The following is a 13,079-nucleotide window of genomic DNA, read 5'->3' as shown; positions in this document are numbered from 1 at the left end:
TAAAGCTGGTACAGGAATATGAATACGTCGCAGGGTTGTGAAAGCCCGTATTATAGTTCCACTAGCGTTATGAAATGATTGCACGGGCTTATGTTACCCATCTCCCTTTCATAAAATCCCATGAGGCAAACATAGTTTAATAATAATTTCACTACGCTCGTTCGACTCAACTGATTTCATTCTCGGTCTAAACATCGTTAAATATCGTCAATTAGCGTTATTGTTGACTGCCTCGTTGATCCAGTGGTTAGCATGGATAGCCCAGTGGGTAAGACTTGGAATTCTCCTTCGGGGGGGCGAGTTCGAATCCCAGCACGCACCTCTAGCTGTTCTAAGTTATGTGCTTTCACTTTACACAAATATCACTTGCTTGAACGGTGCAGGAAAACATCGTGAGGAAACCTGCATACCTGTGAGTTATCCATAATGTTCTCACAGGTGTGAAGTCCACCAATCCGCATTGGGCCAGCGTGGTGGACTACGGCCTTAACCACTTCTCATTGATGGAGGATACCCTGTGGTGGGTCTATAATGTGTTGATATGATGATGATGATGCTGACTATTCCGGAGTAAGGAAGTTCGTGTTGTCGACCCTCCGAACCTCGGAGATCAGGTGAAGCCGTTGGTCTCGGTTATTATCACTAACTTGGGATAAAAGTTGTTAAAGTCCAACAACCCGCCCGTTATATAGATATCTTATTTTATTCATCTCATTTAATCATTTATTATATTAGTTATTAGTAGTATGTAATTTAGTGTGTAAATTTATGTATTGTTTATTGTTATTGCGATTTTCCGTCTCTCATGTATTTTTGTGTACTATCGTTAAGGTTACCTGGCAGAGATCACTTTTAGTGATAAGTTCGCCTTTTGCTTTTAATTTTTTTAATAAATTAAATAAATAAATAAACCCGCATTGGAGCATATGCTGGGACTATCTCTAAACATCTCTCCTATGGGAGAGGCCTATTAATAGGCTGCGGATGCCTTTGCAACCAAGCCTTTCAGAGATGCTTGGTGGCAGAAATAGCTTGTCGGTAGTACTTTCCCGGACAACTCTTTAAAACTACTACTATGCCCTATTTATTCCTATGTAAATTCTAAGTATTTATGTACTCGTATATTATTTATAAAAATATTCATCAGTCATCTTAGTACCCATAACAAAAGCTACGCTTACCTTTGGGCTAGATAGCGATGTATGTATTGAAGTTTATTTATTTATTTCTAAGGTTATTTCGAAAAACGTTATTCCTCATATATAGTAATAGTTGTACTTTATATATGTCACTTCGCATATGCTTATATTATACAATCCTTATATATCACTTTATATCACGAATACTAACTACATTTACGAATCTACAATCTCTTACACATTAGCATTCAATGGGAGAACCCCACAGTCGTTAGTTATAGAGCATTAACGTACGGTGAGGAAAATACAAAGATATTTAAATAGCCGTGCAATATGGTGGATTTATCATTGACTTGAAAGCCAGCATACAGTGCCGGTCTACACTTTTGGAAAAAAGAAAACAAAAACAAAATGAAACTATCAGCTCTGTTCGTTTTCATTATGGCCGTTCTGGCGCTATTCGTCGGTCACAGCGAAGCTGCCCCTAAAGTTAACGTAAACGCTATTAAGAAGGGCGGCAAAATTATTGTAAGTTTTTCTTTGCTTTTTTAATTTTGACGGCCGATTGGCGCAGTTTGCAGCGACCCTGCTTTCTGAGTGCAAGGCCGTGGGATCGACTCCCACTACTGGAAAATGTTTGTGTGATGAGCATGAATGTTTTTCGGTGTCCAGGTGTTTATATGTATATTCTAAGTATTTTATGTACCTATATTATTCATAAAAATATTCATCAGTCATCTTAGTACCCATAACACAAGCTACGCTTACTTTGGGGCTAGATAGCGATGTGTGTATTGTCATAGTATATTAAAAAAAAAAAGTTTATATGTACAGCAATGTGTCATCGTGATCATCTTCATTTTTCATTTTGCATTTTCATTTTTCATGTTTGATACGGTTTTAACGCCTCGACCTCGCTGCTCCAATACGGGTTGACGGGCTGTATGTATATATTTGTACAGTTGTCACCACTCCTCCTCTTCTAAGACTCAGGGCAGCAGAATAGCAGCAGCGTCCTGTGCTACTGCTTCAATCTACTGCGATCACCAACCCGTCTGCCCAGCGTGGTGACTGAATGAATGGTGAATGGACAACCCCTCATCAGAAAGTCATTTTAGTCCAGCAGTCATTCATAATATCAACCGATAGACGTCCTCTGCTGGACATAGGTCTTTTGTAGCGAGTTCTAAATTCCTTGGTTTTGTGCCGCTTGAATCCAGCGGCTACCTGCGACGCATATAATGTCGTCCGTCCACCTCGTCGTGGGTCGACCAACACTACGTTTACCAGTGCGGGTCTGCCATTCCAGCACCTTGGGACCCCAACGTCCATCCCTCCTCCGAACTATGTGCCCGCCGATTGCCACTTCAGCTTCGCGACTCGTTGAGCTATGTCGGTAACTCTGGTTCTTCTACGGAGTTACCGACATTGCTCAACGAGTAAACAGCAGCAGAGTAGTAATTATACTTAGGCTATTTATGTTGATGTACAGTAATACTTACAGAACAGTCATAGTGACACTATTGTTTTTCAGACATAAATACTTGCACTAATGTAACTTATGTTAAGAACGCGGTCTTAACGTAACCCCCCTTTAAGCCTATTACACGAAGTGAAATTCCCACCTACTAGTTTATTATCTAGTTATAATAACATTATCTACATATATTCACACAAAACAATCTTTAAAAGTCCACCAACCCGTGTTGGAGCAGCGTGGTGGGTATATGCTCTAAAAATCGTCTCTCTTGTAATGAGAGACAAGGCCTGTACCCAGCAATGGCACGTTAATAAGCTGCCGATGATGATGATGACTCTTGAAAAGCGGTACATTTTGTAGCTTCTTATTTTAAATATTTTTTTGTTGTTGACGATGATTGAGTTATATATTCAACTGAAAAAATGTGGTCTCAACTAAATGCAGTAGAAGTCTCATATAAAATATTACATAATAAGAAGAAAACATTGAAAATTTATCTAGGTACACAATTTTTACAATTTTGTATCTGCTACAAATTTATATATTTTTCAATTTTTTATATTTTTTTTCAGAGAAAGGGCTTTGGAGTAGCCGGAGCTGCGGGAACAGCTCATGAAATTTACTCTCACGTCCGGAACAGACACAACTGAGAGTTAGGAGAGAGAGAGAGGAGAGACGCTGATAACTATAATTAAATCAATTGATTCCATTCTGTGATATACAAATGTAATTTTTGTTATGCTTATTAAGTGCCGAATTATTCTTTATAATAAAAATGAATCAGTTCTTACTACTATTAACTATATTGTATTATTTTTTTCGATTCTAACTGGATACTTCCTTTTACACTGGTTTTATTTTCGTCAGTACCATTAGTCAATCGTCCTTTCAGTGAAATTTATATTAATATTTAAAGCATAATAAGTTAAATTTCAATTTAAAATTCAAAATTCATTTATTTCAAGTAGGCCTTAGTGTCAATATAAGCACTTTTGAATCGTCAAGTCGGTCTGTGTGTAGTGCCTCTACCACCGGTTCGGAAGGCAGATTCTACCGAGAAGAAGCCGGCAAGAAACTCAGCAGTTGCTCTTTTCCAATACCAACAATTTACATTTTACATTTTATAATTGAATTTTCTATCTTGTGAGAGATGAAAGCGGAGCCGGATGCTTCCAAGCAACCTTGTCATTAAGAAATTCATCAATTGTATAATAACCTCGCTGTAATAAATGTGTTTTAACACATTCTTTAAACTTATGCATTGGTAGGTCCAAAATTACCTTAGGAATCATGAACTTGAGTTCTGCACAAACGACTTCTGCACCTTTCGCAGACGATATGCAGATGTCACTAATTTATGACCATTTCTCGTAAGTCGTCTGTTTACATCCACTTTTTGTTTATAAAGACTAATATGTTGTCTTACAAATAGTATATTGTTATAAAAAGTTATATTGTGAGGCTACCGTAAGTATACCTATTTCTTTAAATTTTTCACGGAGGGGTTCACGTGATTTATGTTTATATATTGACCGTACAGCTCTTTTCTGCAATATGAATATAGTTTCAATATCTGCAGTTTTGCTGCATAATAAGATCCCGTAAGACATCACACTATGAAAGTACGCAAAGTAAACAACTCTTGCTGTTTCTACGTCAGTAATCTGTCTAATTTTCCTGACGGCGTAGGCAGCCGAGCTTAGTTTACCTACTAGTGTATCTATATGGGTACCCCACTGAAGCTTACAAAGTAAGGTCATGTCCAGAAAAACTGTGGAATCTTCCATTTTTAATGATTCTCCATTTATTAATAAATTAACATGTTAATGTGTATAATTTTCATTTAGTTGTACATTTGTCGGTGACAGTATTATCAATATAAAATTTGTTTTTGTCGGTACATGGCTGTAGCATGGCTCGACATAATCTGGAAGTGGAAATATATTAATATCTGAATCAATAGTAAAGCCAGCCTGTTTTTCTACTGAAACTTGTTAGGCGGTAGAACCATTGAAGGCAGTGATAGGTGGTGAATAAAAAGTGTGGGAACGAGACATATATTTGAATCTGACTGTATTAGGCAAAGCGTTCTTAGACATCGTGTTTAAATTCTAAAAAATAGTTGGAAAATCCAAAAGTGCACGCCTCGTAATATAATTCATTACAATAAAATTGACATTATTTGTAAATAATAACTAAACGACATCTAATTATACCGTGACAAGTAATTCTATTTCTTAAAATACTGAAACCTATAAAACAAAACCAACTCGATAGGTGTAGTATTTCGCTCGTTATCGTGACCACAAGATAAGGGATCCGCACATACAGACACACGGACGTCCAAACGACGAACTTTTTGAAACAATTTTTTAATTAGTTTAAATAATAAAAAGAGATTTGAAAATATCATGAGTGTTAAAAATCGTGTTTTTTCTCAAAATTTGCCTTATAAAAACAATAAAGAATAAAAAAAAGTGACATTTTAAGTTGGAGAATCACTCGGTGTGCGTAAACTGACAGTAATACCCACGTCAACGCTTCGCTTGTGAGGCGTGCAATACATCAATATGTGGATTGTACATTTAATTATAAATTGCCTTAAGTAGGTTATTTACCGACTAGTTAGTAATAATTAATACCTGTAAATCTTCTTCTCGTTATCGATAAACAAAATCATTATTATTCTGATCGTTTATTAATTAAATTTTTATTACTCAGGTTATCCTAAAGCAATTTGGAGTTAACGTAAAAATACTAATGTAAATTTAAGCTATTCAGGTCAGTTGTACGGCATATATAATATCTCACTGTTTGGCTGCGAGCCTGTAATACGAGCGATTAACCCGATCGAATTTATTCTGAAAGAAACAAAATTAAAAAATGAAATTGTCGGCCATTTTTATACTCGTCATGGCCGTGATTGCGCTGTTTGCCGTTCAAAGTCAAGCGGACCCAAAAGTTAGCATCAAAACTATCAAGAAAGTAGGCAAAATTGCTGTAAGTACCTACTTAATTAGATTTCATCTACCGATTACTGTCTTCGTCATCACTTCAACCGATTAACGTCCACCGCTGGATATAGGTCTTTTGTAAGGAGGTTCAAAAAAGGAGGATTACGAGATTACGGTACCAATATATATATAAATTGAATTAAATGTTTCATCTCCTGACATTAGTTTATATGTGTTTCAGAAAAAAGGATTTGGAGTAGCAACCGCGGTTGGGACAGCTCACAAAATTTACAACAAACTCAAAAACAAAAAACCAAAAGGAGGGTGATAGAAAATCTACTCTTTTACAAGTTTTGATAGTTTCATATAGTTATTTCTAAACCTCACTTTATCTGTACTCGCTAACCTTACTGGAAACGTTACGTTTTAAATATTATATATTTTTTCTTTTCATTGTTTACCGTATATTCCTTTTACCGTCGAGCCCAGTTTTTATCGCTAGCATCTAGATTAATATTATCATCATCTTCAGCAAACCCTCTATGCAAGTTTCTCTCCGAAACCGGAGCATCCTCAGGAAATGTTGACTTTACAATGAATAATTGACAATTATTCATTGTATAGTCGCTCACAACTCAGGAGATGTTGATTGTTGAAGGTTTCGGAGCGAAACGTACAGGGTACATTGCTGAAGATCTGTTTGGTGTGGAGTATAAGGATTGAAGAAATTATTACACAACACATATTTTCCTGCTTTTCGCGGAGTATAGCAAATTAAGCTTAATTTTCATAATATATCATGGATTTCCGTAAAGTAGCGCCTGCTTCTATTCAATATCATCATTATCATCATCATCATCATATCAACCTCATACCGGCCCACTACAGGGCACAGGTTTCCTTTCATAGTGAGACAGGGCTAAGGCCGTAGTCCACCACGCTAGCCCAATGCGGATTGGCGGACTTCACACACCTTTGAGATCATTAGGGAGGGAGATCTCTCAGGTATGAGAGTTTCATTACGTTGTTTTCCTTCACCGTTGAAGCAAGTGGTATTTTGATTGCTTAAAACGTACATAACTTAGAAAAGTTAGAGGTGTGTGGTGGGATTCGAACTCGCCCCCCCGAAAGTTAAGTGGAAGTCCTACCCACTGGACTATCACCGCTTCGACTGATATCATAAAGAGACTAACTCATAATACGTAATACTATGTGCAAACTTAATAATGTTCTCTATTCGATCTAAAAATAGACCACGGTGTAGGATCAGCCGGTATGTAGTAATAGTATGGAGTATACCTTTCTACTATAGGTATACCACAATATCGCATTTTTTATATCAAATAATTTTAAATATTATTCTTTATACATATAATTCATCATGTTATCAAGACACTCATAAGATTGTCTAAAAGAGATCTACATATGTAGATTCAATAGACTCGAGTTGGAAGTTTACGTCTATTAGTGCGCGGAGTATGATAAGAATCGAAAAAGTTTGCCTGTCATTGGAGTTTTTCTTTTTTTTCAGTAACAATTACTACAGTAACATAAATTACAAACATTCCGTAAAACTGAAGAACAGTTTGTTGACCGGCTTCGGCTTTCTTATAATATAACGTAGTTTTAAATTATTAAATTCTTAAACTATTTCGAGTTCTATAAAGGTTTGTGTAGCTACTCATTTTTACTAGCACCAATGTACGATCAACTCCAGAGCTGCATAGCTCTTTCTTTGATCATATTAGCATGATTTTCATCTTTTCATTTCTACTTTATACAATTTTCTGTTGCTATACCGTTATTAATAATTTTATATAACTGCCATTTTAATATTCAAAAAGATGCTTTGAAATGAAGATATATATTTTTTTCCTATCCGTCTCTTTAGGTTTGAAAGTAATATCTCATCGCTATGACTGGGGAAAGAGCTGGGGAATAGTCTACTTTTGCCTTAATATCGCATGTGGAAGACTAATAACACTGGCTTCGCATACAGGTGTAATATTATTAACATTCTCTTGCAAAATGCGGCTCCACAAATTATACGTCTTGGAACGGACGGTAGGACGTTATTACTTAATTTTGCCGTAGTGACAAGTCTTCCGTAGAGGACGTATTGGCTTCTAGAAGAGTGATAAGGTGTATTTTTCTTAATAATTGAAATCCTTGTGTTTTTTGACAAACTCCGTGACGCAGTGGTAAGCGCTGTGGTTCCGTACTCGATTCCCGGCAGGTGAAATTATTTCATTTATAATCTCTTAATTTTCTCTGGTCTGGGAGGCTTCCGCCGTGGTTACCATACTTCCAACTAAGACGTGCCGCTAAGCGATTTAGCGTTCCGGTACGAAAAACCTATTAGGGATATGGGTGTAACATAACTGCCGTACTCCTAACAGGTTAGCCCCTTACCATCTAAAACTGCATCACTTAACACCAGGTGAGATTGTAGATAAGTACTATATTGTAGAGGAATAAAAAAAAACCGAAGTGATCGTTTTCCCATGTTGGTGATAAGGGAAGAGGATCCAAGTCTGCTATTGCAACTATATTTGACGGCCGATTGGCGCAGTAGGCAGCGACCCTGCTTTCTGAGTCAAAGGCCGTGGGTTCCACTCCCACAACTGGAAAATGTTTTTCAGTGTCTGGGTGTTTATATGAATTTATCAGTATTTATGTATATTATTCATTGAAAAAATATTCATCACATCTTAGCACCCATAACACAAGCTACGCTTACTTTGGGGCTAGATGGCGGTGTGTGTATTGTCGTAGTATATTTATTTATTTTATTCATTATTATGTTTCAGTGGTCGATCATGCATCTAGTGTACTTAAAGTATTGATTTAATTTTTTTTTTTAAACTCAGAAAACCCTTTATAATTTTATTATACATACTACAGTACATAAATACTGTTATTATCAAGTATTTAGGCTAAGCCGGGTGAAACTACATAAAGATATCAATTAATTAGTCAGAGACACAAATTGGATTTGGCAACGGAATTTGTGTGGAATGTAGCGCTGTTACTGACCTCTATAATTTGCGCATCATCAGGTCAAAGGAACCTAACTACGTTGAGTAATCGACATAATAAACGAGTAGTTTCTAGACCTGGATGAGACCTGTTGAGAAATATATGACGCAAATTGTAGGTACGTAAAAATGTAGGTAGGGGAACTCCCGTAACGACGGACGGCACCTACCGCCGGACATTGCTGTTATCTCGACATGTTAAAACGTGAAAAATTCAAACGTAGGTAAAAGGGACGAAGACGGTGTATCGGTATAGGGTCACACAACATAGTTTGTCAGTGGAGCTCTAGGCAACATCGCGAGAGGTCGATATCTGTTATTGGCTGCAGAACACTGCGTCACAAAATATCAAGGTAAGTGTTACAGGTATATTTTTGTGTTCATATTTTGTTTATATTTATCTTTTTGGTATTAATTAGTAAATGTGGGTTACATTATTATTCGTAGACTATGGAACTTTTATGTGATTTTCAAAACTGATTAGGTTTATATCAGGAAATTTGCGCACTATCGTGTTTCCTAGCGCCGGACACAAGTAGTCCCTAAGAACCGGACAGTGAAAAATTTATTTTTCTCGTAAATTGTAATATTTATAACAGTAATTTTTTTAGGTTATTACAGGATACAAAAGAACGGACAGAGGACGAAATAAAGGAGAACATAACAAACGAAAATGGGACTTAAAGTGTTTACGAACTACGATATTTAAAATTTTGTCAATTGAACTAAGTTAGAGATAAGCTTCAATAAGTTCAATATCCAAAAAATTTCCTTACATGATAAAATAAAGGCTTTGATCCGCGAAATGATCGATATCACCAACAAAGATCGGCGGATTTACTCACCAGAACTAGTTTTAGTGAACCACACGAAAGATTATTTCTATTTGAATAGTTGTCTGCTGCCGATGGGAAAGAAGTTTTAATGTTGCACTTGACTAAATTTAAAAAGATCCCTCATAGCCTCAAAATTCAAAATTCATTTATTCCAAGTAGGCTTAATATAAGCAGTTTTGAATCGTCAAGTCTGCTGTGTGTAGTGACTCTACCACCGGTTCGGAAAGCAGATTCTACCGAGAAGAAGCCGGCAAGAAACTCAGCAGTTGCTCTTTTCCAATATCAACTATTTCAATTTTACTATCTTGTATGAGATGAAAGCGGAGCCGCATGCTTCTAAGCAACCTTGTCATTAAGAAATTCATCAATTGTATAGTAACCTCGCTGTAATAAATGTGTTTTAGCACATTCTTTAAACTTATGCAGGATAGGTCCAAAATTGCCTTAGGGATCTTATTATAAAAGCGTATACTCAATCCCACAAATGACTTCTGTACCTTTTGCAGACGATATGTAGGTGCTCCTTATGACCATTTCTTGTAAGTCGATGGCTTATATCCACTTTTTGTTTATATCGACTAATATGTTGTCTTACAAATACTATATTGTTATAAATATATTATGAGGCTACAGAAAATATGCGTATTTCTCTAAATTTTTACGGAGGGATTCACGTGATTTAAGTTTATAAGCTCTTTTCTGCAATATGAATATAGTTTCAATATCAGCAGCTTTACCCCATAATAAGATCCCGTAAGACATCACACTATGAAAGTACGCAAAGTAAACAAGTCTTGCTGTTTCTACGTCAGTGATCTGTCTAATTTTCCTGACGGCGTAGGCTGCCGAGCATAGTTTAGATACACTAGCTATCTTTATGGGTACCCCACTGAAGCTTACAATCTAAGGTCATGCCCAGAAAAACTGCGGAATCTTCCATTTATACTGATTCTTCATTTATTATTATATTTTTATCAACTTTCTTTACATTTAGTAAAATAAATTCCACACACTTATTTTTTTTGCATTTAAAAGTAAATAATTGACAGTAAACCAGTGCGACTCATGCGACAAGTTTCACTGACCTCAACAATACTTCATGGTACTGCTGAGAAGCATTCTCACTATGAATTTATGCGGAGTCCAAAGAAATGGGTGGGCTCAAAAAGCGTGCACCGACATTCCTGCGTGTTCAGACGCCTACGCATGTGATATTTTCGGGATATTTTAAAATGGATTTGAAATTACGTTTGTCCGGTACTAGATGACACTTCTTTTTTCATCCAAGTCGCAATAGTTTTGACTAAGGGATTTCCCCATACGGATGCAACTATCATTTGTGATACAAATGAATAATAAATAATATCTAATAAATAAACGACAATACACACATCGCTATCTAGCCCTAAAGTAAGCGTATCTTGTGTTATGGATACTAAAAAGACCAATGCATATTTTTATGAATAATATAAATAAATACTTATAACATAGGTACAGTAAAACACAGACATTAAAAAACATTCATGTTCATCACGTTTATAGTTAAAGTTACGCATAAATATTGTATGACGGAATTGTTTTTAAGTTTCTGGTATATTGATCTGTCGTCACAAGACGGCACAATAAACAAACAAACTTTTGCAATGAATATTGATTTTATAATATGGAAAATCGATCTATATAAAAGGTAAATACATAATGTAAACAAAAATAGTGATTACTTACTATACGATAGTTATAATGTAAATATCGTCCAGTTTAATTATTATTAATAACTGAGTGCGTCATTACTCATTGACCACGAATCACGATTATTCAGTAAGTCAACAGACTCTTGGGGCACGGTAGATTCCCCGCTTGCATATTCAAAGAATCTTTCTTATCAGACCCACGAGTAATATAAAAAGCCATTATGCTAATTTGCACGTACTTGAAATAGCATCTCGAACTAACAAGTTGAGTGTTGTGATTATTTGTTAAAATGAAGTTATCATCTCTATTTATATTACTTTTGGGCGTGTTATCGATGTTCATAGGTGCAAGCGAGGCACGACCGAAGATACCTGTGAAAGCTATCAAGACTGGCGCTCGAGCTGTTGTAAGTACTAAATGAATTAATTAATAAAAACATTTAGTTGTATAAAAGTTAACTTCAAATAAATTTTAAATATTTTATGTGAAACGTACCTTTATCTGTAATTTTTAACGCGCTTATTTAAGGAACTACAGAAGAATTGTTAAAAATTCTTGTTTTAATTTTAGAATTTTAAAGTGGTTTAAAAATGAGTTTTGGAAATTTTGTTAATCGCACCTTATTTTAACGAAGCGTAATAAGTTATTCAACATTTATCAGAAGGTGGTGAAAAAGCCTAATTTACACGAAATAGTAGTTACTCTACTAATAGTAGAACTCGACATTGATGTTATTGACTTGACGATCATGACAATTATATCATTAGTTTAGATTACTATTGGTATCGTACGTATTGCTAATGCTGGTAATTTATTGTTTCCAGGGTCGCGGATTACGAGCTTTGAACTTCGCGAATACAGCTCACGATATTGCAAGCATGTTCCACAGAAAAAGAAAACACTAGTGCGTTATTATGACGCTTTCATTATAGTGATATTACAATGTCAGTTAAAGCCCGTATACGGGGAGCAGAATGTCTGTACTTGGATTTCCAGATCTTATGACCTGAACTCAAATTAATGAATATAATCTTTGTGTTATGGGACATCGAGTAAACTTATCAATAGTCGAAGTGAGACGAATGGACCACTTTTTCTCCACTTCAAACAACACTTAATATCTCATCACATAGAGCTTACAATTCAATGTCTTAATCTGAGTCGAGTTGGTGTTGCGTCGATTAGATGTTTGTTTAGAGGCCAAATGATCAATCCTCGATCAATAAGATTTTAAGAAGACAGCCTATTAACGGCACACTACAGGGCACGGGTCTTCTCTCAGTACAAGAAGGGCTTACGCCGCAGTCCAGACGCTGGCCAAGTGCAGATTGGTAGAATTCAGACGCCCTTGAGAACTTAAAGGAGAACTCTGTTGTTGGTGTTTTTTCTTTACCGTAAAGCAAATATTTTATTGCTTAAATTAAAACGCACATACTTAACTCCAGTACTCTTAAATAACATTGTCCAAAAATGTTCACACATCCGAAGTCCATTGACCTTGATCCATTCATCAGATCAAGATTGATCCATTGAACGGCTGATCTCGCCGTTCGCTTAGAAAACGGAGTTTTCATACGGTCTAATGTTCAACAAGGCTTAAAGCGTAAAATGAGCTCTGCTTCCTGATCGAACTGAAATCGGGCTAGTTGTAATAGCACTATTAAGTTACTATTTAATTTATTGTAAAATAAATTTAGGTACATACCTACCTTATTTAGATCTAAGTGTTCTATCTTTTTATTTCAAAAACTCAAATATCCGTTTTACTTACGTAAAATAGTAAAATGTTGATATGATATGAGTCTGCTTCCTCAATCAAGTTTAGTAACTTTTCGGATATTTTCTTAACTCAGTGGCAACCTGCCTTCGCCATAAAGCGAATAACAATACAGGCGTTTTCTTTTGTATAAATAGTACAGGTTGTCTACTTGTCGGAAAAT

The 13,079-nt window shown here is 35.8% G+C and overlaps 1 protein-coding gene across 1 annotated transcript; it reads left to right on the top strand.

Annotated features, from left to right (window-relative positions):
• The first annotated feature begins 1,499 nt into the window (after positions 1–1,499).
• Positions 1,500–12,863, top strand: LOC120630143. Its single transcript, XM_039899292.1, has 4 exons — positions 1,500–1,667; positions 3,192–3,266; positions 11,420–11,545; positions 11,964–12,863. The coding sequence occupies exons 1-4, from the start codon at positions 1,551–1,553 to the stop codon at positions 12,042–12,044; spliced, it is 399 nt and encodes a 132-aa protein (XP_039755226.1). The 5' UTR covers positions 1,500–1,550; the 3' UTR covers positions 12,045–12,863.
• Positions 12,864–13,079: the final 216 nt, after the last annotated feature.

This window comes from Pararge aegeria, chromosome 15 (genome assembly GCF_905163445.1).
Source record: "Pararge aegeria chromosome 15, ilParAegt1.1, whole genome shotgun sequence".
In the NCBI taxonomy this organism is placed as follows: domain Eukaryota; kingdom Metazoa; phylum Arthropoda; class Insecta; order Lepidoptera; family Nymphalidae; genus Pararge; species Pararge aegeria.
The sequence above is the reverse complement of the archived record's forward strand: the minus strand, read 5'-3'. Positions and strand labels throughout refer to the sequence as shown.